We start from the raw sequence: 27476 nt of genomic DNA, 5'->3' as shown, positions 1-27476 counted from the left end.
AGCACTTGCCTGAAAAACTTGCGACGGCGTAACGTAAATGAGATACGTTACGCCCGCCCTTTTTTGCGCCGATATACGTGAATCTGGGCCCAAGTTCTCTGTCATGCTGATCCAGCAGTTTTTGTCTCTAAAATGAACAAGTACACAGATTAGGAGTTCTGCCTTGATTCTAATATACATGTTTATTGTAGATAAATGTCCTAAAGTACTGAAGCCAAAGGCAGTCAGGCAACTAGCATTTAGCTTTTTCTATCAAAAAGAACAGCATAAAATAACTTGAAGAGCAACAGCTTCCTCTATATTTTAGCACACACTTCTGAAGTGCTGGTGGTTCTATATAATAACAGAGGCACATGCACATTTTTTAGAAGTATATTACTAGTCAATATCCATTACCCGAATTGGCTTCTCCATATCTCCATTGCATAGGGACCGCAGTGGTATTTTGAAGGGTCTCCAGACAGGATTCAGATTATTTTTGACCACCTGAGAAGAAAAATTGTACACAATAAAAATGTCCACACAATACAGTAAATGCAGTGGCCCAGATTCAAGAAGCTATTGCGCCCGCGCAACCATAGGTTGCGCGGCGCAATAGCTGTTTTGCTCCCGCGTAGCGAATGCCCCCAATTCAGGAACATCGCTACGCGGACTGCAGCCTAGGATATGACAGACATAAGCCTCCTTATGCCTTCATATCTCAGGCTGCATTCTTGCGTTGGCCGCTAGGGGGCGCGGCCATTGTGATCGGCGTATAGTATGCAAATTGCATACTACCACCGATTCACAAAAGTTGCGCGGGCCCTGCGCACGCAAGGTACGGAGTTTCCGTACGGCGACTTTAGCGTAAGGCTGCTCCTTCTCATAGTAGGGGCAGCCAATGCTAAAGTATAGCCGCCCTTCCCGCTCGTGAAATTTAAATTTCACGTCGTTTACGTAAGTGATTTGTGAATGGCGCTGGACGCCATTCACGTTCACTTAGAAGCAAATGACGTCCTTGCGACGTCATTTGCCGCAATGCACGTCGGGAAAGTTTCCCCGACGGAGCATGCGCTGTTCGCTCGGCGCGGGAGCGCGCCTAATTTAAATGATTCACGCCCCCGGCGGGATCATTTACATTAGGCGCCCTTACGCAGGGCTAATTAGCATAGTGCCCGGCGCAATTTACGGAGCTACTGCTCCGTGAATCGCGGGCAAATCCAAATATTTGCGTGGGCGCAGAGCAAAATCTTTGCCCTTTGCCCACGCAAATATTGCGCGGATCTACCTGAATCTGGGCCAGTGTATTTGTCACCTATAGCCTATGATCCATACATTGGTCAGAACCCACTATAAATTATTTCTGAGAAAATTATTTAACAATATAAAAATGTAATTGTTCTATTGGTTGGGGGAGGGGGTTAATATATAAGGAGACAATCACACCATTTCTAGAAATCAGAATGCAGTTTAAAGTGAACCTGACCTGCCATAAAGTACCTTATTTGCTGGCCTTTTACACTTTAAAAAAATGGCCAAAAAGCAGGGGTCGTCTTATACGCCGGGTCAGCTGCTCAGATGCCTGCTGATGTGCGGTAATACTGTATGTAGCTTCGGCTACATACAGTATATACCGCTTAGCCAATCCCGGTGAGTGATGTATTCAAATGAATTTAGAGCCTGCTCGGATTGGAGTAACAACCTCTGCCAATCCGAGCAGGTTACATACAGTAGCCTGCTCGGATTGGCTTTGAGAGTCAGAGAGACGTGGGCTGATGATGTTACAGCCTTTGCCAATCCAAGCAGGCTTTGTATTCATTAATTGAATACATTGCTTGCTGTAATTGGCTCCAGCAAGAAGGAAAAAGAATATGGCTCCAGAAGGAAGAAATATGAAGCGTCGGAAGCCTCGGAAGGGGGGTTGTCTTATACGGCGAGTACATTCCAAAAAATAAAAAATAAAAATGTAAAATTAGGGGGTCGTCTTATACGCCGGTCGCCTTATACACCGGCAAATACGTATTTCTATGCCAATAACAGTGTTATAAAAAAATGTACCGTATTTATCGGCGTATAACGCGCACTTTTTTCCCCTTAAAATCGTGGGTGCGCCGACATATACTGAGCGCAGTACACTCGGCTAGGCTCAGCCACGCTCGGCTCCGCTCGCGGTCATGCCCTGTGCCTGTGCCGCCTCCTAGCCTTTATGCGACAGGAGCCGAGCGTGGCCGAGTGTACCCGAGTGTACTGCGCTCGGTATATGTCGGCGGCGGCGCTCAGAGACAGCGCGGGAGAAGCGGGGACACCACCAAGGCCGAAGACGGACGCCGGACCGGACAAGGCCGCCGATGGACGCCGGACAAGACACCGACTAGGGGCATTCAAACTGTAAGTAATTCATTTTTTCTCCTGAAATTTCCCTTCTAGACTTGGGGTGCGCGCTATACGCCGGTGCGCGATATACCCAGATAAATACGGTAGGTACCTTATGGTTTCCGTAGCTGTATTGGTCTTCAAATTGATCCGTGTGTCCCTGTGCAACCCCTTGGACACCAGGCCCAGGCTGTACATGGTGCCTCAAAAATTCTACCCAAGTAGAATTAGAAGCCCTAATTTATCCAGCCACCAAACTACAACCTGTGTCACATTTAAATGTTAAAGGGGTTGTAAAGGTTTGTTTTTTAATTTCTAAATAGGTTCCTTTAAGCTAGTGCATTGTTGGTTCACTCTACAACCCCTTTAAAAGGCAGGGGGTGTAGCCTAGCACCAGGAGGGGGTAGCACTTATTTGCAACTTGGTAAAAGGTACACAGCCTGGACCTGGAATCCAGGGTTACTCCGCAGGGATACAGACATTGATCTGAAGACAGGGGTAATTGAGCTTCAACACTGTTACTAAATAAAAATAAGGATCAGGTCAAGTTCACGTTAAAGGAAACATTTTTTTTTCCTGAAAAAAAATAAAATAAAAGCAAAAACATTGCTACTAACAGAAATGATTTAGTGGTGTTTGTTATCAGGCTGCAGATATATATTTAGCTTTGCAAGTGGCCAAGCATGGTCATTCAGAAACAGACAGATGCTGAAAGTTTGAGCTTTTACATGACATGAATTTTCACTTTGTGATGGAAGATCATTTCTATCAGAAAGTAACTATACTATAAATGACTGGTGTTACTAAACCCAGTAATATGAAAATAGTTCATCCGCCCCCGAGTGCCCACAGTTTATAAATCTTTTTACATTAAAATACTGCCACTATATACTGTATTTATTGGCGTATAACACTCACTTTGGGTACCTTTCAGGATGATCTGTATACCAGTTACATAATAAACTGCACAGTTTCTCCAGTGCTGACAGTTCAGGTAGGAGGAGATTTTAACTTCAGCCTGTATACACGCCCACATGTGTCAATATCATGTGACAGGGCTAGCTATCAGAATAAGAAACTGTTCTCTCCAGTATAAAAGACACAACTGAGCATGTGCAAGTCGGCTACTCTGCCTGTGTTAGCTGGCTTCTCCCAGATAGTTACATAGTTACATAGTTACATAGTTAGTCAGGTTGAAAAAAGACACAAGTCCATCCAGTTCAACCACAAAAAAACAAAATAAAAAACACAGTAAAATCCTATACACCCAACTCCATACCCACAGTTGATCCAGAGGAAGGCAAAAAACCCCAGCGGAGCATGATCCAATTTGCTACAGCAGGGGAAAAAATTCCTTCCTGATCCCCCGAGAGGCAATCGGATTTACCCTGGATCAACTATACCTACAAATCTTAGTACTCAGTTATTTTATGTACATTTAGGAAAGAATCCAGGCCCTTCTTAAAGCAATCTACTGAGCTGGCCAGAACCACCTCTGGAGGGAGTCTGTTCCACATTTTCACAGCTCTTACTGTGAAAAAACCTTTCCGTGCAGGAGGGGAGGATCACAGTGCAGGAGGGGAGGATCTGTGCATACAGGATAAAACAGCCTTTTTACACAATGCAGAGGATTAACCCCTTAAGTTCCACAGTGAGTATAACAAGCATGCTATGCTATGCTACATATACAGACAGATTTTACTGTTGTGGGTTTAGTAACACTTTAACCACTTCCCGACAGCCGTACGACTATATACGGCCGCAGGGTGGTTCTACTTCTCTGGGGCGCCGTCATTTGACGTCCGCCCCTTTCCGCGTTCCCCGCACGCGCTCCCGAGCGCACAGCGGGGAACTTCTGTGCTGGCCGTGTCCCTTGGACACAACCAATCACAGATCGCCGTGAACGGCCAATCGGAGTGGCCGTTTGCTAGGCGATCTGTGCGGCCAATGAGAGATGATCTCATTGTCACATTTATACAGTAATTAGTGTATATTTATAGCACTGATTGCAGTATAAATGTGAATGGTGCCAAAAATGTGTCAAAAGTGTCCGATGTGTCTGCCATAATGTCGCAGTCGCAATAAAAATCGCAGATCGCCGCCATAACTAGTAAAAAAAAAATAATAAAAAAAAATAATTCTGTCCCTTATTTTGTAGGCGCTGTAACTTTTGCGCAAACCAGTCGTTTATTGCGATTTTTATTTTTTTATTTTTTTTACTAAAAATATGTAGAATACGTATCGGCCTAGACTGAGGATAAAAAAAAATGTAAAAAAAAAATTGAGCTATTTATTATAGCAACAAGTAAAATTATTATATTTTTTTTTCAAAATTGTCGCTCTATTTTTGTTTATAGCGCAAAAAATAAAAACGGCAGAGGTGATCAAATACCACCAAAATAAAGCTCTATTTGTGGGTAAAAAAGGACGTCAATTTTGTTTGGGAGCCACGTCGCACGACCGCGCAATTGTCAGTTAAAGCGACGCAGTGCCGAATCGCAAAAAGTCCTCTGGTCAGGAAGGGGGTTTAAGTGCCCAGTAAGGAAGTGGTTAAGGCTGGTTATTTCTATGTTACTGGATAACTCCTTAGCATACAACAGCATTAGGGACACGATTATGTTGCACCTTCCTTTACCTATGATTGCACTTACTTCTGTCCTGTGAACCATCTGCCATCTGCCATCTTCCCCCTGTCTGTAAAACTCCAAGTAAGGGTCCGACTTTCCAAAGAAATCCTGCAAAATTACCATGTAAATGTTATATATTACATTCCTCACCACTCTCTGAACACAATAATTACTGAAAAATACTCAATACAAGACTTACAAGGCCACAGTATGTGGACTAATAAGAAGGTCAAATATCTAATCAGTTAATAAAAGCTACAAGAATCTGAAATATAATCAGTAAAGATCAGCATTTTACCTTATTGTCCAATTTTCTTGCTTCTGCTTCAAACTGTACTACTCTGTTATCCTTAATCTCTTCTGCAAATATCTGAAAAAAGTAAAAACCAATACGGAAACATTAGCACTATATAATAGATATGCTCCTTTTGAAGAACAAAAATATTTATTTAGGTAACATTAGGACCTATGGGGGTATTTACTAAAACTGGAGAGTGCAAAATCTTGTGCATCTATGCATAGAAACAAATCCGCTTCCAAATTTTATTGCTAAAGTATTGTAAGCCTTCATTTTTTTTTTTTTTTTTATAATAATAACCATGTCATACTTACCTCCACTCTGCAGCTGGTTTTGCACAGAGTGGCCCCGATCATCCTCTTCTGGGGTCCCTCGGCAGCTCTTGCGGCTCCTCCTCACATCAGATAACCCCCTAGGAGAAGCACTCTCGAGTCCAGCATTCGGCATCCATCGACACGCGACTCTGCCCCGCCCCCGGCGCCCGCATCATTGGGTATGATTGACAGCCACGGGAGCCAATGGCTGCGCTGCCATCAATCTATACAATCAAGAGCCGGAACCCCATGGAGAGAGGGACAGCGTGTTTCCGTCAAGGGAAATACAGGGCTCAGGTAAGTGAAACGAGGGGGCTAGGGGGTCGCACCAGAACAGCAGCACCAGATTCTGAGTTTTTGTGTTTTAGTAAATTGACTCCTTTGTATTTGAGGGACAAGAAATTTTAAAACAAAATCTGTAATTTGCCTACTCCTAGCTGGCCCATCGTGGGCATAAAAGGCTTGAATTTCAGCTGATGTTGAATTAGCCAACGTTGGAACCATGAGTGGTCTTCAAACACCATACAACATGACAAATCAGTTTAAAAATTAAACTGAGCTTATAGAAAAACTATTGGATGATAAGTGACTTCATCCTGTCAGATGCAGTCAGTTCGTCAGAACAACTGTATTCAGGAAGCCACAATGGAGATTCCTCCATCCACGATATGAAAAAACTGGGGTCCGGGTGGGAAAAAATGTAGACAGCCACAGTTTTCAAGGTATGCATTTATAATACATTTACAGTTTGCATATTACAAAAAAAGTTTACCTCTATTCTCCGTTAAGCCCCATTCAATGGGGTGTAAGAGTTTAATCAACAAAGTAAAATCCACACAATTAAAATAAAAGCAAAACAAGAAAACCATGATGGATGACCAACTATACCGTTATTGTTCCTTTGGCTGCTGGTCTGCCATTTTTCATTACAAGCGGTTTGGTCAGTCTCTTGCTAGACACAATCTTAAAAACAAAACAATGAAAGTGTTAATAATAATTAAAAGGATGCGACCACTTCAGCAATATTATTAAACTGTAGCCATGGGCCAATGTTTAACTTATTATTTCTGATATCCCATGTGCCTTACCACCGCCCATTAAAAAATAACCTCTTCCCAATATTCCCGTGCACGGCGCTTGCATGTCAGCAGGAAAAGATGTGTGATGATTGTGTATTAAGGGCTTTCTGTGACTAGGATTAGCACAGCACCGGAATGACGCCTCTTTGTTATTCCATACAGTAAGAAGAGTCACATCACCATAATATGTTATACAGGCTATACAATGCAATTTCTTAACAAAACAACCATTTTGTATGAACAATAGTTTACGCAATTAAAAAAAAAAAAAAATTATTAATCACACTGAGACACAAAACAAAAATGAAAATCACTAATAAAGTAACAAGCAGAAATAAAATAGAGGTTCCAACTCTTCCCCATTCATCACTAAAAATAATTCTAGCTGGAGTTGGGATTTGAGTTGAATAACTGGGACTACAGATAACCTTCTCCCCTCCTTTAGAGTCCATTCACACCTGAGCGACAGGCGCGTTCGGCGGTAGCGGCGTATTTTGCCGCGATTATGAAACTTTCATTTTTTTTTTTTCTTTCAGAAGTCTTCCCATTGCTGTCAATGGGAAAACGCCACTGTCGCCTGAAAAAAAGGGTCCGGGACTTTTTTTCAGGCGACAGGCATTCGGCGTCTATGAGATGTGAACCATCTCCATAGACAGCAATGGGAATTCTCCCCTCTAGCGGCAGAAGCGTCCGGCGTCAGGCGTTTTGTCGCTCAGGTGTGAATGCAGCCTTAACCTCCCTGGTGTTATGATTATGTCACATTTTTTATGCTAAAAGCGGTACAATTGTTTTGCATGGAAATTTGGCGTTTTATATTGTAGACCTGCAATTCTAAGGCCTTGTACACACGGGCAAACATGTCCGATGAAAACGGTCCGCCGGACCGTTTTCAGCGGACATGCCCGCCCGGAGATTTCTGTATGATGGCTGTACACGCCATCATACAGAAATCCGCGCGTACGCGGTGACAAGGCCGCGCCGTTGCCGCAATGATGACGCGGCGACGTGCGCGGCCCTGGAAGTTCAATGCTTCAACGCATGCGTCTAAGTCATTCGACGCATGCGAGGGATGGCGGCCGCTCGGACATGTACGGTAAGTCTGTACAGACAATCGAACATGTCCGACGGACAGGATTCCAGCGGGCTTGTTTCTAAACATGTTTAGAAACATTTGTCCGCTCGAAAACGGTCTGGCGGACAAATGTACGCTGGAAACCTGTCCGCTCAGCCGTACACACGACCGAACATGTCTGCTGAAACTGGTCCGCGGACCAGTTTCAGCAGACATGTTCGGTCGTGTGTACGGGGCCTTAGGAATAACTCACTTAAATCTGTCCAAAAAAAGTCTAGTAGACACCCCGGGTATAATAAAGTTTGAAACACAAAATCATAAATTATAATATAATGAATAACTATAAATAATTATAACAAATAATAATATAATAATGATAAAATCAAAAACACTGAAATTCGCTCAGTTACAGAATTGTCGCTGTCATTACTTTCAGTGTCTGATGACGAATTTCCCCACAAATCGCTATCGCTCAATTCTGCAGGTGATTCTAATTTATTATCGCTGTTTTCTAGCACTTTTGATGTAAAGGGACACTTTTTGGTTGCTATGGACAATCTCCAGTTTCCAGGCAAAAAGAACAGTATTTATAATATAAAACTGAATGCAGGACACTGAACAGACCACTAGGGAATAAGGGGTGTGTAATTATTTGATGCAGTACTGTAATCTGTAAGATTACAGTGTACTGTATGTATACTGTGTTTTTCATTTTTTTAATTGGTGCAGAGCTCTGTCCCCGTGCGTCACAACGCTTGCAGGGAACAGAGCTCGGCACTATGAATCGAGCGGAGACTTGGGGGAGACACACAGCGGGGAGACATTGCAGGTTCCAGGGGACAAGGTAAGTAAAAGCTGTACATGGATCCTGCGATGCGATCCCGAGTGTGGCTCGGGGTTACCGCTTTTGGTACTGAAAATTCACCCCGAGCCACACTCGGAAATACCGTTAAGGAAGTTAAAAAATACCGGCTAAAGTATGCTTTCTTTTTCCATCATCTACTTATTTTAACCCTCCTGGCGGTATTCCGGAGCCACAGTCGGGGTGGATTTTTTGTGCCAAAATCGGTAACCCCAAGTCACGCTCGGGATAGCTATGCAGAGCCTGCAGAGCGCGCTGGCTTACCTTGTTCCTGGATCCAGCGATGCCACCGCGCTGTGTGAGCGAGCGGGACCTCGCTCGATTCACACAGTGTCCTCCTGTGCCGCCGATCTCCGTTCCCTGCGACGTTACGACGCACGGGGGAGGAGATCGGCGCCAAATTCAAAAAGGTAAACAAACACTATACATACAGTACTGTAATCTATAAGATTACAGTATACTGTATGTAAAAAATTCACACCCCCCTTGTCCCTCGTGGTCTGTCCAGTGCCCTACATGTACTTTTATATAATAAAAACTGTTCTTTCTGCCTGCAAACTGTAGATTGTCCATAGCAACCAAAAGTGTCCCTTTATGTCAAAAATAGTTTTAGATCAGCTAGAAAACAGCGATAATAAATTATAATCACTTGCAGAATTGTGCGATAGCGATTTGTGGGGAAATTCGTCATAAAAAAATAAAAGTAATGACAGCGACAATTCTGCAACTGAGCAAATTTCAGTGATTTTGAGTTGATTACATTATTGAATAATTTTTTTTTAGAATTATATTATTATTTGTTATAATTATTTATAATTATTTATTATATTATAATTTATAATTTTGTTTTTAAAAAAAATGTCATACCCGGGATGCCTATTAGACTCTTGTTTGGTCAGATTTAAGTGAGTTATTCCTAAGAATTACAGACCTACAGTATAAAACGCCAAATTTCCTTGCAAATAATGGTACCGCTTTCAGCACCTTTTTTCTGAAAGAATCATACCGCCAGGGAGGTTAAAAGTATATCTAGGTCTTCTTTAGACTGGAGCTCTTCCTAAACATTGCAGGATGAAGTTCTAAAGACCCCACCGGATAAACAAGTACGGTGACATTGGTATCTCTATTTTGGCCACACTGTTATTTTGTAGCAAATGTTTCTAGTCCAGCATAAAACTGGAAAGACACTTACTTGCCCCAGGGTGCATTCACACTCTCCCAAGAAATCATCATCTTCCAGGTCATACGTTTTATTGTCAATGTCGTAGATGGCAAACTTCACTTTCTGAACTATTTCAAAGTAGTAATCAATCACAAACTTCTTCACAAATTTTGGGTTTAGGCAATTTGAAATCCTTTCCGAGCGGTCAACCTGAACACAAGAAGATCGCAAACATCATTAATGCATTCCATTTTCTGAGCGTGAAGATAAAGATCTGCAGTTATAATGTATATTTTTCTTTAATTATTAGTTCTTTAGGTCTCCTGAGTTTGGGGTGGGCACACGTATGCACCAACTGATGCTGAAATATCAATGCCACCAGACCTTCATTTAAGTCTGTTCTGAATAGAAAACGCATGAGTTCTAAACCTTTGAACATAAGAAGGCAAATTTTCTAAAGGAGTAGAGACTATTCACGTATTAAAACAAATGTTCACTTGGTAAACAAGCAGCTTAGTAAATAAGCTAAACTTCAAGATCTCTTCTTTTTTTGGCACCAACTACTGGTCTCTCTCACTGACAAATTAGACTTTATGGTCCCCATTACACTTGTACCTTTTCTAATTGATATTGTAGAAGACTTCAGTCCAAGAACGTATTCCAAGAGCATGTTTTGATTATAGTGATTCTAATGCCGCGTACACACGACCGTTTTTTGCAATGTAAAAATTAAAAAAAAAATTATGTCATTAAAAACGATCGTGTGTGGGCTCCAGAGCATTTTTCGCAACGTTAAAAATGGGCATTAAAAATTTAGAACATGCTCTAAATGTTTGCGTCGTTTTTCACGTTGACGTTTTTAACGTTGTCAAAAATGGTCGTGTGTAGGCTTTAACGACGTGAAAATAACGCTCATGCTCAGAAGCAAGTTATGAGATGGGAGCGATCGTTCTGGTAAAAGTAGCGTTCGCAATGGAGATAGCACATTTGTCACGCTGTAACAGACTGAAACGCGCAAATCGTCTCTCGCCAAACTTTTACTAACACAAAATCAGCAAAAGCAGCCCCAAGGGTGGCGCTATCCGAATGGAACTTCCCCTTTATAGTGCCGTCGTACGTGTTGTACGTCACCGTGCTTTGCTAGAGCATTTTTTTTTTCACAATCGTGTGTAGGCAAGGCACGCTTAACAATAATCGGGTTGAAAAAAAAATAGTTTTTTCTAGACCATTAAAAATGGTCGTGTGTACACGGCATTAAGGTTTTTTTTTTTGGTAAAAAAACTTCTGTGTCCAGGTTAATCCCCAGCCCCCCCTATATACTTACCTAATCCCGATCTCGATCCAGCAATGTGTATGAGAGCAGCAGCTCTCTCCACTCTCTTGCGCCTCACAGGGCAGATTACTAACAGCAGGAGCCATTGACTGTCTGTGTCTATAGACACAGTGGGGCTCGGGATTGAGTCCACACAAGTGCCCCCATAGGAAGCAGCTTCTTATGGTGGGCACTTTCCGAAGAGGAGGAGCCAGGAGCACCAGCGGGGGACCTCAGAAGAGGATGATCAGGGCTGTTCTGTCCAATATTGTCCAAATTAATGTCCTCCCCCCCCCCCCCACAAAAAGAGCTTTCTTTTGGTGGTATTTTATCACCTCTGCGATTTTATTTTTTTGCGCTATAAACAAAAAATAGAGCGTCAATTTTGAAAAAAAAAAAATTTACATTTTGCTATAATAAATATCCCACATATCTTTTTTTTAAAAAAGCATTTTTTTTCTCAGTTTAGGCCGATATGTATTCTTCTACATATTTTCGGTAATAAATATCGCAATAAGTGTATATTGATTGGTTTGCGCAAAAGTTATAGCGTGTACAAAATAGGGGATAGATTTATGGCATTTTTTTTCATAAATGTTTTGGTGATCTGTGAATTTTTATCATGACTGGCAGACACATCTGACACTTTTGACGCTATTTTGGGACATTGTCATTTATACAGCACTCATTGCAATAAAAATGCACCGATTACTGTGTAAATGACACTGGCAGGGAAAGGGTTAAACACTAAGGGGGCGATGAAGGGGTCAAGTGTGTCCTAGGGAGTGATTCTAACTGTAGGGGGGATGGGCTACAAGTGACACAACAGTGATCACTGCTTCCGATCACAGGGAGCAGTAGATCATTGTCATGTCACTAGGCAGAACAGGAAAATGCCTTGTTTACATAGGCATCTCCCCGTTCTGCCTCTTTGCGACAGGATCGTGGGCCACCGGCGAACATCGAGTCTGTGGGTCATGCGGGAATGGTCACGAAGAGCGCGGCGGGCAGCTTCTTAAAAGGGACGTACAGGTACGTCCATTTGCCCACCGCTGCCATTCTGCCGACGTATATCGGCGTGCAACGTTCGGCAAGTGGTTAAAGATTGAACAAAGCGAACAGACAGGTTTTTAATGCAGAGAAAACAATATAGAAAAGCTCAGTGTACAATTTCAGCTTCTGTCTGTCATGCATGCGCTGAAGTGATAACATCTCAGCCTGGCAAATCAAAATAGGCAAAAATCAGAACGGAAAGAAGACATGATGAAAGCAGGGTTGCCAACTTTCAGTAAATTTACAGTTTGTAAAATCTGTAATTTTTACATCTGTCCGTGAATGTCCATCATGGACGTCTAGTCTGTATGTCCGTAATGGACATTTATGGACAGCTGCAAAAATTACAGATTTTACAAACTGTTTGTAAATTTACTGACAGTTGGCAACCCTGGATGAAAGGTCAGAGGCCAGTGAAGGAGCTCCACCGCAGCACTGAAGCAGACATAAGTATAGTTCTACTTTAAACAAACAATTTGTCATAAATACCAAGCCATTGGTATGAATTTAAAGAATCTTTGTTAAGGAAATCTTGAAAACATGATCGGTTAGGGATTCTTGAGGACTGAGGTTGTGAAACACTAATCTAGAACTTTCATTTTGTTAAGTTAAAGGTCTCTACTCCTTTAGTAAATCAGGCCTGTTATGTTCGCTCTGCACTGATGTATGGGGAGCAATCTGTAGGCATGGGAAGAAGCACAGCCCAATTTAGTGCATGTTTATACACTCTATACAGTGGTCCCCAACCTTTTTGGTACCGATGACCGGCGTTGTGGAATAGCATGTTTTGGGTTGTTATGTAGCTTTTCACTGGCAATTTTTCAAGGAAATGGCTGGTGTTAGCGCTTCAATCATCACAGAACAATGGCCGATATGGTGTTGGGATAATTGAAGCACATTGCATTGTATTGTAAAATGAAATAGTTCAAACTCACCATAATGCATAATCTGCCACCAGATGCGGTTTGTCACTTGCCACGTCACCTTTAACCAGGTGTGGATTGTCGCTTGCCACGTCACCTGCCACCAGGTGTGGATTGTCGCTTGCCACGTCACCTGCCACCAGGTGTTGATTGCCATGTCACCTGCCACTTCATGTCCCATGGTCCTCTGCTGATCTCCTACAATTGGTTCCTCCCCTTGGCCAATGGGAGGGGAGGGGTACTGGAGCTTTGGCAGCCAGAATCCACAAAGTTGCCCTCTCTCCCTTCTCTCGTGCTGTTACAGAAGGTGAGTGGGGTCGTGCTGTTACAGAAGGTGAATGGGGGGAGCAGGGGAAGGAGACACTGACAGCCACTCTGTCGTCTTATGCAGCTGTAAACCTGTGTTCCGGGCGGGCGGCGAGAGATGATCTCATCTCTCTGCTCCCGCACCTCGCTGCAGTGTCTGGGAGGAAATGCCGTGATCTGGGCATGCGGGCGGTGAGTGTCATCTCTCTGCTTGCCCGCCGCCACACCTCACACAGTGCAGCCTTCGCGGCCCGGCTGCAAATAGGCCACGGCCCGGCAGTGGGCCGCGGACCAGGGAAACTTGCTCTATCATACTATACAACCAGGGTGTCCAAACTTTTTTTAAAGAGGGACAGATTTCATGAAGTGAACATGCGTGAGGGCCGACCATTTTGCCTGACATTCTTTGAACCATTAAAAGTCAGTCTAAGTGTGTTCGTCTGAGCACTAATACACTACCAATGCCCAACAAGAATTCTCTTGTCTTTGTGGCTGTGTGTGGTGAAGAGATGAGTTTGAGCGTGTTATTTGGATATATATATATCTTTGTAGCCCCAACGAATCCCTGAGTGCCGCTTGGGACGAAGGATGAGCTTGGACGTGTTATTTGTATATACCGTATTTATCAGCGTATAAAACGCACCTTCACTTTAAAAAGGGGAAGTTTCAGGGGGAAAAAAAATATTTAATAAAAGAACTGTGAAGCAAAATAAGGGTCAGAGCCCATCAATGGAGCCTAATCAGTGCCCATCTGCAACCTCACCATTGCCATCAGTGCAGCCTGATTGATGCCCATCTGCAGCCTTGGAGGGGAGAGGGAGGGGGGTGGGACGAGTGCCAACAGATTACATACAGGAGAATTTCCCGTTTAGACAGCGGCCTCTTTAATACAAAGTCCCGCCTCCTATGATAGACAGAACAGTCGTCCAATGGCAGCCCAGGAGACGGGACTTCATATTACAGACGCTGCCGAGTAAACAGAAGATTCTCCTGTATGTAATGTGACGGCACTCTTTTCGTCCCCTCCCTGTCCCCTCTGAGGCAGCACCGATAAATACAGTATATATGTTTTGTGGCCCTTGGGACCACAAAAAAGATTATATATATACACACACACACACACACACAAATTACCAGGGGGGCCACATTGAACCCGAACGAGGGCCCCAATTGGCCCGCGGGCCAGACTTTGGACATGCCTGCTATACAACCTAAAGGCACATTACAGAACTTTTCACACTTTTTAGCAATCATTTCAGTGTGTATGCAGTTAAACTTGTGCATTTGACCGAACAATTAATAGAATCAAACGATAAATAATAGCAATAAAGTTATATACCTCAAACCATTGCTGGCCACTGGTGTTCATTAGGAGGACGCACAAAGGATCAGATTTGGAACTGATATCCTTATCTAGAAGGTTGTCGCAGGAAATGCTCAGCTCCACCTTGGTCACACATTGCGCCGCCATTTGAAGCTCTAAAAAAAAAAAAAAAAAGGATTTTACATTCAGAACAGATTATTTTTTTTTTTTTTTATGGCTCCGATTCAGGCTGGGTTCACACTTATGCAAATTGGACGAGGCTTTTTCCCACATCCAATTTGCATGACAGGAGATTGTGACCGTCTCTCAATGGAGCCGGTTAGCACATCTCCGGGGCGGCTGCGGAGCATATTACACAGGGGTCCTGTGCGTCTTTGGCTCTGGTTCAGGTCCGAATTAAGGCAAAAATTTGGGCCCGACTCGTCCCTGAAACAAAGAACAGGACCGCACTGGACCACCTGCTGTGAGCCGAATACGTATTAGGTGCGAGTGCAGCCTTAAAGAAAACTTCTCAAATGTTAACTAAAAGCTATGTTACCAGTGTTACTATGATGAATAATAATAGTAGTGATCGGAAATTCCAAAAAATAAAACCGTTTTTTTTTTTCGACGGAATGTTGTCTCAAACTTGTGTTGCATACACACGGTCACACGAATGTGGTCGGAAATTCTGACCGTCAAGAACGCGGTGACGTACAACACGTACGACGAGCCGAAAAAAATGAAGTTCAATGATTCCGAGCATGCGTAGAACTTTTGCGCATTACATGTCCGTAATGGACATTCAAGGACAGATGCAAAAAGTACGTATTTTTCAAACTGTTCGTAAATTTACTGAAAGTTGGCAACCCTGCTGACAGATCCTCGCTTCAACAGAGGACATTTCTTAGCAGGGTGGATTCGATTTAATTTAAATCATAATTTTTAAAGAGCAACCATCATCTCTGTCCCACAGCAGATCCTCCTCTGACCCGCTGTTGACTCACCGACAGTCCCATTCACTCCCATTAATTTTAAAGGGACAGCTGGTGATGTGGCAGTAACACAAGGTGAGGGAAAATGGATGTCCGCTAACAGGCGCTGCCATGATGGATCTGAAATGACAGGTGCTCTTTAAATGTAAGGAATTATTCTTGCTGGTAGTTAGAATCTTTAATATTTGCAATCAAAATGAAGGTTTCCTATTTAGAATAATAAGCGGTCAGGTTAGTAAAACAGCGATATCAAAACCGAATCAATCATACAGTTTGTAGTGTACATAGATTTGCAAAACAATGGGATAAAGGAACATTCCTGAACTTTGTTTTATCTTATGGTCAACATGAAATTGTGTGATTGCATCAATGAAGTGCATGTTATCTCAGCTTGCAGAGCTTGGATTCATTGAATGAGTTTACAAAAAATGTAACTATTGCAGAGTATACAGCCTCATGCTACACAACTATGCTCCATTTCATGCTGAATAAACTAAATTATTAATGTATCTTAAATAGATTTTTACTCCAAAAGCATTTTATTAAAATAAATGTAATAAACCCCCCCCCCCTCCCCCTCCAAAAAAAAATGATTTATATCCACCCATTTCTTCTGTATATTTTTGCTTTTCTGGGTGGGAGGAGAATAAGTAAAATCAGACAAATGACGCAGAGATGAGAGCAGTGCCAATAGCTACAACAGTACAGAATTCCTCATCACCAGGCCCTTACAGGTTTCGTCAGGTGTAATTTTTGCAACTTTTAGATAAAATAAAACTGAAAGTAAAATATGAGTGATATGCATGAAAACGTACCTATTATTTAGGATGTTCACTCAAAATACATTTTGGAGTTAGGAAAGTAGGCTAGTTCTAAAGCAAAATATTACCCTCCTCCACCATCCCTCTAAACCAGCCATCCTCAACCAGGGCTCCTCCAAAGGTTGCTAAGGGTTCCTTGAACTTTGGCTGGTTGACCTCCCACAATGCCACATGGCAGAGCCAGCAACATGACACCAACAATGTTTTTAGTTGTCTGTAAGTATTGCATTCTGACCACAACTTTAATGGGGACATTCTTCACACTTATCACTACTGTAAGGAACATTCTTCCCCCTGGCCCATATTAAAGTGGTTCGAAAGGCTCAAGGTTTTTTACCTTCTTTTTATGAAGGTAAACAACATTCTCCTAATACTTACCTGAGCCCCATCACGATCCAGCGATGTGCACGAGAGCCTCAGCTCTCCAAGGACTCTCCATCCTCATTAGCTGAGACAGCAGCAGGAGCCATTGGCTCTTGCTGCTGTCAATCACACAGTCAGTGAGCCAATGAGAAGGGGGATGGGGCTGAGCCATGGCTGTGTGTGTGAGAATGGACACAAGGAGCAGCGGCTTGGGTGCCCCCATTGCAGGATGCTTGCTCCTGGGGTACTCGCCAGGAGGGAGGAGGCAGGAGTGGTGGCAGGGGACCAAGAGGAGGATCGGGGCTGCTCTGTGGAAAACCGCTGCACAGAGCAGGTGATCTTGCGGCAAATCTGCAAGAGACCACCTTTATCAGAAATCGGACCACCGGCTGAAGAAGAGGTTACCTCTGCTATGGCAGTTAGCTGCTGCCACAACAGAGATATCCCTCTTCAAACAGCCGACGTATATCGGCGTGCGGCGGCCCGGAAGTGGGTAACAATTGAACACAATCCTCACCCCAATCTCTGTTTCCCTATCCATATTCACATTTAGCAGAGAGGTTTAGTAATTTAAAGGAAGGAATGTGCGTTCCCTGAAAATCATTTACTAGAGGAATGATTATCTTGAGGATATTACGAGATGAGATAAAATCAAATGTGTTTTAGTAGAAGGTTAATTTTTACTAAAAAGCATTACACTTATAGCCTCGGGTTACTAAACTGCACAAACTTCACGTCATTTTGACTCACTTGCCCATTTAGTCTCATGGTATGACCGGGTCAGAATATGTTCAGCACTGCTACAGAACCAACAGTGCTCATGTTGCTGTACTGTACAGTATTTCCACTTCCAGTCCCAGGCCTTTACTGGCACTTTTTGTTTAAATGTAACAATCAGTGGCCCGGATTCAGAAAGGAGATACGACGGCGTATCTACGGATACGCCGTCGTATCTCTCAGTGTGTGGGGTCGTAACTATGCGACTGATTCATAGAATCAGTTACGCATAGATTTCCATAAGATCCAACCGGCGTAAGTGTCTTACACCGTCGTATCTTAGGCTGCATATTTACGCTGGCCGCTAGGTGGCGCTTCCGTATATTTACGCGATGAATATGCTAATTAGATAGATACGCCGATTCAGAAACGTACGTCCGCCCGGTGCATTTTTTTACGTCGTTTACGTTAGGCGTTTTCCGGCGTAAAGTTACCCCTGCTATATGAGGGGTATCCTATGTTAAGTATGGACGTCGTTCCCGCGTCGAGTTTTGAAAAGTTTACATCGTTTGCGTAAGTCGTTTGGGAATAGGGCTGTACGTAAGTTAAATTCACGTCTAAAGCAATGACAATTTGCGGCGTAATTTCGAGCATGCGCACTGGGATTTTTTCACGAACTACGCATGCGGCATTCGTAAAAAATTTAAAATATGCGGGGTCACCATTCATTTAAATAAAACACGCCCACATCATCCCCATTTGAATTAGGCGGGCTTACGCCGGATCACAGGCGTTACGCCGCCGTAACTTAGGGCGTAAGTTCTTTGTGCATACGGAACTTGCGCCTTAAGTTACGGCGGCGTACCGTATCTGAGATACGTTACGCCCGCCAAAAGATACGCAAATGTATCTGAATCCGGGCCAGTATCTTTTGCTAGAAAATTACTTAGAACCCCCAAACATATATATTTTAAAGTAGAGACCCTAGAGAATAAAATGGTGGGTTTTGCGCAATTTTTCAAATGCAATTTTTTGTGAAGAAATACACCTTTCTGAATCTTACTGCAAAGAAAAACAGTACGTAACCCAATTTTTTGGTGGATGGTAAAAGATGATGTTATGCAGCGCAAACAGATACCAAACATGTCACGCTTTCAAATGTTGCACGCCTGTGCAATGTCAACAAATGTAGTTCATTTTACTATCCATAGGCAATGCTTTAAAAGCCTTTATAAGTTATGATGTGTACACACGTCCGTTTTTTCCATCGGAATTCCATTCAAGCTGTCTTGCATACACACGGACACACCAAATTCCGACCGTCACAAACGCGGTGACATACAACACTACGACGAGCCTAGAAAAATGTAGTTTAATGCTTCCGAGCATGCGTCAAATTGTTTCTGAGCATGCGTGTTCTTTTTTCTCCGTCGGAAATCCATACAGACGAGCGGAATTTCCGATAGAAATGTCATGTTCTCTTTCTAAGTCCGTCGGAATTTCCAACAGAAAAAGTCCGATGGGGCATACACACGGTCGGAATATTCAATGAAAAAATTCCGTCTGACTTTTTTCATCGGAAATTCCAACCGTGTGTATGCGGCATTACACTTTAGAATCACAGAGGGGGTCTAGTGCCCATAATTTGATGTTGGCGGAGATACCTCACATGTGTGGGAAGATCGCTGTTTGCATGTGTGCGTAGACAACCGGCGAGTTCACTTTTGTGGGATGGGGGCATTTTAAATATATATATTTATATTTTTACACTTTTGCTTTACATTTTTTAAATCACTTTTATTGCCGTCACAAGGAATGTAACCATCATTGTGACAGCAATAGGTACTCTTATGGAGAGATCTGGGGTCTATAAGAACCCAAATCCCTCCTCTGCCCTTAAAAGCATCCAAACTGGCAAGATCAGTGTTTTCGAATGCTTTTGATTTTTTTAAATGGCGCAGTTGACATCCGGGTAAACCGGAAGGGATAGCAATTCCTGACTTTGTTTGGCTTTCTGACCAGCTGGCAGACGCGGTTTTCCAGTGGGGTGGGAGAGCCCGAGCAAGCCGCAGAAGGTGGCGGCCTGGCGGGAGGCGGGGGACGTCCCCCCCAGGTGCTTTTAAAAGCAGTCCTGTAGCTAGTTACCCGTTAGATTACTTTTAAAAGAAATCTGACCACCAGCTCTAAAAAAACAGTACTGGGGCGATGTCTGCAGCTACAGGTATCATCCCAGTATAACCACCTGAAATTCGGAAGTGGATATGGAGGAAGAAAGGAGGAAGAAGGGGAGATTGAACACAGAAACCTCTGGTGGCAGCTTATCTGGGAGAAAAACTGCCAGATTCCAATCTGTCCAACTACAACTTCCCCCGAAAAAACCTCAACTTGCATGTCTATGGGCACTTTAAAGAGGAATTTCACACTTTCAAAAATAAATAAATACTGCAGCTGCTTACTTTAAAAAATGAAGTACTTACAAGTGCCTGGAGTCCCAGTCTACCTGCAGCCAGTTCTACTCACTGTTGCGGGTCCCAGGCACCGCCATCTTGGATTTGGGAACCGGTTGTTCTTCCTGATGAATCTCAGCCAGCTGAAAGCATTGATAGGGGCGGGGACGGGGATAAGCAGCACGTTTGAATAAAGGTCTACTTTAAAGTATTCGTAAACCCAGTCACTGAAATTTCATATAATTCTTAAAGAGGTTGTAAAAATCCATTTTCAAGTTGTGCCTAAATAAGGCTTACAACCTATAGGCACAGTAAATATCTCCTAAATGTGCGCCGTTTCTTCGCTAGCAAGTGCCGTGACTGAAGGCTCCCACGCGCATGCGCCAGAGGGACGTCACACGACTTTGGCCAGCCACAGAGCTGGAGTGCACAGCCCCGGAAAGGAAAGGGGGCGAACATGGATGCGGCCTCCAGTGGAAACAGCACAGTTTCATTTGCAGGCAAGTATAACCCATCAAAAGTGACTCAAACTGATAACAGAGGAAGGAAGCACCAGATAGAAACGACACTTATATCTGTAGTGTTTACTTGTCTATTTCCAAAGCTCTATGTCTTTTGGTCAGATCACAGCTGATCATCGAGTGAACCTTGAAGTGCCGGTAAACGGCATTTCTCGGTTCGCGCTGACAGGGAGAGCTGATCGGCGGCGCTGCCTGTCAAAGAGGGGGGGTTGGGGTCTTGTGCATCAGCACAGCCCCCTCAGATGTGCCAATCGCCTGCCAATCAGTGCCCAGCAGTGTCCCCATAATAAAAGACTGCCAGTGCCCACCACAGTGCCAATTAGTGCCCACCACAGCGCCAATCAGAGCCCAGTAGTAAACACCTGTCAGTAACACATCAGTACCTCATCATCAGTGCTGCCTATCAGTGCCACCTGTCAGTTCCCATCACTGCCGCCTGTCTGTGCCCATCGGTGCTGCATATCGGTGCCGCCTATTGGTGCCCATCAGTTCTGCATATCAGTGCTGCCTATCAGTGCCCATCAATTCTACATATCAGTGCCGCCTCATCAGTGCCCATAAGTGAAGGGGAAAACAAAATTTTATGACAGAAACGAAGAAAAAATAAAAAAAAATCTGAAGTTTCTCTTTTTTAGTTTGTTACCTGGCCCCTGCAGGGCGCGCGCTGTAATCACCGAGTCACTGAGACTCGGGTGATCACAGATTCGAGTAAGGGGCCGGTCTTGGCCCCTTACCACGTGATCAGCTGTCAGCCAATGACAGCCGATCACGTGATGTAAACAAAACTCTGTAATCTTTTTTTTCTCAGCGTGAGGAGAAAAAAAAAGCAGATGACCAGCTTATGTGCAAGGGACATCGGTCCCGTAGAGGAAGGAGGCAAAATCTGCCTCATCTGTGACCACAATTACCACCTGCCAGTGCCACCTATCAATGCCCACGAGTGCCACCTATCAATGCCCACGATTGGCGCCAATCGGTGGTAAGTAGCAGTGCTGCCTATCAGTGTACCCTACCAGTGCTGATCAGTGCCCATCACTGCCAGCTATCAGTGCCTGCTATCAGTGCCACTTCTCAGTGACCCACCAGTGCCACCTATCAATCCACCTATCAGTGCCCATCAGTGCAGCCTCCTCAGCGTACATCAATGAAGGAGAAAAATTACCCGTTGCAAAATTTTAGAACAAAATATTAAAACTATATAATTAATTTTTCTTTTTTTTATTCTGTCTTTTTTAATTTTTAAAAAAAAACAAAAAAAAAACGCAGGGGTGATCAAATACCACCAAAAGAAAGCTCTATTTGTGGAAAAAAATGGGTACAGGGTTGCATGACCGTGAAATTGTCATTGAAAATGCATCAGCGCTGAAAGCTGAAAATTGGTCTGGGCAGGAGGGGGGTTTAAGTGCCCAGTAAGCAAGTGGTTAAAGGCGCTACATAAAATAAAGTTTATTATTATAGTTGTGAATTTTCACCGCACCCAAAACACTGCATGATGCCGAGAATTAACAGCTGATTATGGCAACTGGCGGAGTGTTATCTCTTCTACATGAATAAATAAAATGGAACAGTTATTGCAGAACACATTATCACTTCTTCCTCTTCCCGGTAATTGGCACTAATGAACAAAGCCTTTCTGCAATGTCACTTTTATCTCCATAAATCCTCACAATTCAGATTCATTGTCCAGCCAGAAGAGATATGAAAGGGCAGCAATTAGGCCTCATTCACACAGGGATACGATCCATAAACACTCGTGCAAAGGGCTGCGTTCACCTGCGCAGGATTCATGGGTGTTCCAGACTGATCTATGCATTGGTCCTGCATGGATGTACATTCCGGGATGCTCTTTAACCACTTAAGCCCCGGACCAAAATGCAGGTAAAGGACCAGGCCCCTTTTTGCGATTCGGGACTGCGTCGCTTTAACTGACAATTGCGCGGTCATGCGACGTAGCTCCCAAACAAAATTAGCGTCCTTTTTTTCCCACAAATAGAACTTTCTTTTGGTGGTATTTGATCACCTCTGCGGTTTTTATTTTTTGTGCAATAAACAAAAATAGAGCGACAATTTTGAAAGAAATTCAATATTTTTTACTTTTTGCTATAATAAATATCCCCCCCCCAAAAAAACAAAAAAAATCCTCAGTTTAGGCCGATAGGCATTCTACATATTTTTGGTAAAAAAAAAAAAATAAGCAATAAGCGTTTATCGGTTGGTTTGCGCAAAATGTATAGCGTTTACAAAATAGGGGATAGTTTTATTGCATTTTTATTAATGATTTTTTTTTTACTACTAATGGCGGCGATCAGCGATTTTTTTCCGTGACTGCGACATTATGGCGGACACTTCGCACAATTTTGACACATTTTTGGGACCATTGTCATTTTCACAGCAAAAAATGCATTTAAATTGCATTCTTTATTGTGAAAATGACAGTTGCAGTTTGGGAGTTAACCACAGGGGGCGCTGAAGGGGTTATGTTTCACCTAGTGTGTGTTTACAACTGTAGGGGGTGTGGCTATAGGAGTGACGTCATCGATTGTGTCTCCCTATAAAGGGGATGACACGATCGATGCAGCCACCACAGTGAAGCACAGGGAAGCCGTGTTTACACGCTGCTCTCTCCGTTCTTCAGCTCCGGGGAGCAATCGCGGTACCCAGAGCTTCGGACCGGGTCGCGAGCGCGCGCCCGCGACCCATGGCTGGGTAGATGTACAGGACGTGCCGGTACGTCCATCTGCCCAGCCGTGCCATTCTGTGGACGTATATCTACAGGCGGCGGTCCTTAAGTGGTTAAGATCTTTGCACAAAACTTCTAAGCATCCCGCGTGGGTGAAGACAACCTTTTACATGAGTGTGCAGATTCATATATCTGCGTGCATGAGGCATTAAACCCAAAAGCAAGCATTTATTGTACTGGAGTTTACCAATTCTTTGATATGATGGTTGCATTAGTTTTCTGTTTTAGGCTTTTTTTCCCGCATTTGAAAGATCCCGGTGATCCTGCCAGCAAGTCTGTTTTTCAAAAGAACAAGCTCTCTTGCAGATGTATCAGTTAGGAGGGATGAGAAACCATTTACCACTGGCATGGGTGCTTACAATGATCAGGTTTATTTATTCATGTAAAAACCTTTATCCCATTTGAAAAAAAAAAAACAGGTCGCCGCGTTCGGATTGCCACACCACACGATCCGCGGATTGCGGCCATAGGAAAGGCCGCGGCTTCGGCCTAGCTTCAGATCGGCGGCCATCTTGGTACACCCCGGCGGTGGCCTAGGTGAGCTCCCCAGAGCGGCGCGCTGACGGGAGATATGTGGGGAGATGTGGATATTACAGTGGGTGAGATGACGTGGATATTACAATGGGTGAGATGACGTGGATATTACAATGGGGGAGATGGCGTGGATATTACAGTGGGGGGAGATGACGTGGATATTACAATGGGGGCAGATGACGTGGATATTACAATGGGGGGAGATGACGTGGATATTACAGTGGGGGGAGATGACGTGGATATTACAATGGGGGCAGATGACGTGGATATTACAATGGGGGGAGATGACGTGGATATTACAGTGGGGGGAGATGACGTGGATATTACAATGGGGGAGATGACGTGGATATTACAGTGGGGGGAGATGACGTGGATATTACAATGGGGGAGATGACGTGGATATTACAATGGGGGAGATGACGTGGATATTACAGTGGGGGGAGATGACGTGGATATTACAGTGGGGGGAGATGACGTGGATATTACAGTGGGGAGATGACGTGGATATTACAGTGGGGGAGATGACGTGGATATTACAGTGGGGGAGATGACGTGGATATTACAGTGGGGGAGATGACGTGGATATTACAGTGGGGGAGATGACGTGGATATTACAGTGGGGGAGATGACGTGGATATTACAGTGGGGGAGATGACGTGGATAATACAGTGGGGGAGATGACGTGGATATTACAATGGGGGAGATGACGTGGATATTACAATGGGGGAGATGACGTGGATATTACAATGGGGGGAGATGACGTGGATATTACAATGGGGGCAGATGACGTGGATATTACAATGGGGGCAGATGACGTGGATATTACAATGGGGGCAGATGACGTGGATATTACAGTGGGGGTGGGGGAGATGTGGACATTACAGTGGGGGAGATGTGGACATTACAGTGGGGGGAGATGATGTGGACATTACAGTGGGGGGAGATGATGTGGATATTACAGTGGGGGTGGGGGAGATGTGGACATTACAGTGGGGGCAGATGACGTGGATATCACAGTAGGGTGATATCACAAGCAGCAAAATATGCTCAAATAAATAAGCACCAATGGCATAAAAGATAACAAAATGAAAGTGTACAGCCAACCACATAACATATCCTTTTGTAATAGACCACAATCCAGCAATACCAGACAAGGCCCCAATCTGTCTCCAGATCTAGGAAGGTCACATGAGGTCGCAGGTCTGTCTTTTGTTAACTGCCTTAAGCAAATAGACCAGAAACAACATGAAGTTGTAATGTAATTATAGTAAAAGCAAAGCAGACATCATTTAAAATGAAACCTTACTGCTGTCAGATTATTACATTTCCTAGGAAATTTAGAATAAGAAATTTGTGTAAAAGAGCTAATAATTCCTACAACTAGCAGCAGCATTTGGAATTGACACCCATTCTGCGCACAGGCTGCGATTGTTACCTCACCTACATCCGCATCGAGCTGCATGCACATAGACCATAGAGGTGGATGCAGATGCATCAGCTGTACAGACACACAGCCACATGTCAAAATGTAATAGGTGTGAAGGAGCCAATGCACAGAACCAAGTCTACCCTGCCTGTGTTCTGATTTTGACCCACAAGCATTGCAAATTTTGACATGTGGCTGTGTCCGCTACTTCAATCTGCTTCATTCGGGTCACATGGAGCTCAACTCCTCTGTGTCAGTGAAGGGCTGCTGCAGGGGAGAGAAGGGAGCACCGACATCCCTGGGAAAATGGAAGCCAGCTACAACCGATCCGGCAAATCAGCCCTGTTGTTGCAGGCGCACCTGTTGGCTTGCTGGCATGCCAGGTTGTGTGCATCTATAGTACCACACAGCTCAGCTTTGCCATTTTGGAAGCTCACATTAGAGATCTGGAGCAGCAAATTGAGTTAACGAGAGATCCGGACAACCTTGAAAGGAATCTTCTGGAGGGGAAAGTCAGATGTGTTCCTAAGGGGGGCGTATTTGGCGCAGAATAAAAATCGTCGTCGTCATCTCTGGGTTACTGTAGTTGGAAGCAGTGGTAGGGTCTCACAGAAAAGGAAGGCCAGCCCTGTGTTTTTTTGTGAACTGAGAGGTGGCAGCATTAGATATTCAAAATATAAGAAAAACATATATAAAACTTTTCCTTATAATGTGGCGCTAACCTCAAGCTACATATATACAAAACAATGGGCATAAAAGAGATTATAAAAGAAACAAGTGTCACCAAAGAACTGGGGGGGGGGGCAGAAACCTCTTTTTAGCTCCCACTTCCTCCCAGGGGTCCGGAAGGAAGTTCACCCCCCCCCCCCCCTCTTGGCAATCATCTGGGACACGTCACAAATCCCAGATGATTGCCCGGCCAGTCACAGTGCGCAATGCGTCTCGCGAATGCGCAGTACATGCCAGGCTGTGAAGCCACAGCCGGGCGCCCACAGTGACAATGACGGCGCAGCAAAGAGGAGGGGGAGAGGAATGGGGCTTCGTTCCCCCACATTGCTGGACCCTGGGACAGGTAAGTGTCCGATTATTAAAAGTCAGCAGGTGCAGTAGTTGTAGTTGCCGACTTTAATTTTTTTTGTTTTAATCGGAACTCCTCTTTAACTCAAATAAATCAGTGCAACAGCAACCAAAATCTGCATCCACAAAAACTTGAATGAAATACAGGGGTGGATTTACTAAAGGCAAGTAGACTGTTCACTTTGCAAGTGCAGTTGCTCCAGAGCTTAATAAATGAGGGGGAAGCTCTGCTGACTTCCACCATCCAATCACGTGCAAGTAATAAACAATGTTTTTTTTTTTTCCCCTTGCATATGACTGGAGATTCTTGGGAAAGTGAAGCTTAAAGTGGCTGTCAAAGTCAGTGAGTCAATGAGGAGATGGAGAGCGACTCCATGTCTGAATGGACACATGGAGCAACGGCTCGGCTTGGGTGCCCCCATAGAAAGCGGCTTGCTGTGGGGGCAGGAGGGAGGGGTCAGAAGCGCCAGCGAGGGACCCAAGAAGAGGAGGATTGGGGCTGCTCTGTGCAAAACCACTACACATAGGAGGTAAGTATAACAGGTTTGTTATTTTTAGGACCAGTTCACACCAGATGCAGTCTGGTGCATTTATTTCTGCATCAAAAACACATGAAAAGTAGGTTATATGGTTTTCAATGGCATAGCTCACATCAGTGCTTGCAGTTCCAGTGCGTTCCAATGCATTCCAGTTCTAGAAAGAGAAAAAAAAAAAGTAGAACATGCTACATTTTTCCTGCACTGGAACGCTGTAAAACGCATCAAAAATGCACGGGAACGCACCCAAATGCACTAAAACACACATGTCCTTATCATTATTTAAGGTTAAGAAAAAAAAAAAAAAAGCACTGGACTGCATCAACGAACGCATCAAAAAAGCGCCTAAAACGCGCATGCAGATAAACACCTGGAAGTCTGGAACGCATTTGGGCTGCGTTTCTATGGTGTGAACTGGCCCTTAAATAACAAAAAAAAACGGACCGGTTGCATACCAACATAAAATCCTTGTCATCACAGATAGCAGTCATAACAACATAACCCCCCCCCCCCCCCCCCCCCCATACTCAGTTCCCTACCCCCGTCCATATCATAACATCAACCAAATGAGATGAAAGCCTCCTCCTCCCCAATGTGACAGATACAACCCCTTGCACCCAATGCACCCGAACTAAA

At 43.9% G+C, this 27476-nt stretch overlaps 1 protein-coding gene across 1 annotated transcript in view; it reads right to left on the bottom strand.

Moving 5' to 3' along the window:
* The window catches only part of CPNE3 (copine 3), a 92297-nt gene that overhangs the window by 48068 nt on the left and 16753 nt on the right, over window positions 1–27476 (bottom strand). Inside the window, exons 2-7 of the mRNA XM_040354582.1 lie at window positions 14700–14839; window positions 9797–9976; window positions 6480–6554; window positions 5278–5349; window positions 5004–5087; window positions 397–486 (exon numbers count right to left, since the gene is read on the bottom strand). Coding sequence (XP_040210516.1) covers window positions 397–486; window positions 5004–5087; window positions 5278–5349; window positions 6480–6554; window positions 9797–9976; window positions 14700–14831 — 633 coding nt within the window. The 5' untranslated portion in view covers window positions 14832–14839. The remainder of the gene's footprint in view (window positions 1–396; window positions 487–5003; window positions 5088–5277; window positions 5350–6479; window positions 6555–9796; window positions 9977–14699; window positions 14840–27476) is intronic.

The sequence above is a fragment of the Rana temporaria genome, chromosome 5 (genome assembly GCF_905171775.1).
Source record: "Rana temporaria chromosome 5, aRanTem1.1, whole genome shotgun sequence".
NCBI lineage: Eukaryota > Metazoa > Chordata > Amphibia > Anura > Ranidae > Rana > Rana temporaria.
The sequence above is the reverse complement of the archived record's forward strand: the minus strand, read 5'-3'. Positions and strand labels throughout refer to the sequence as shown.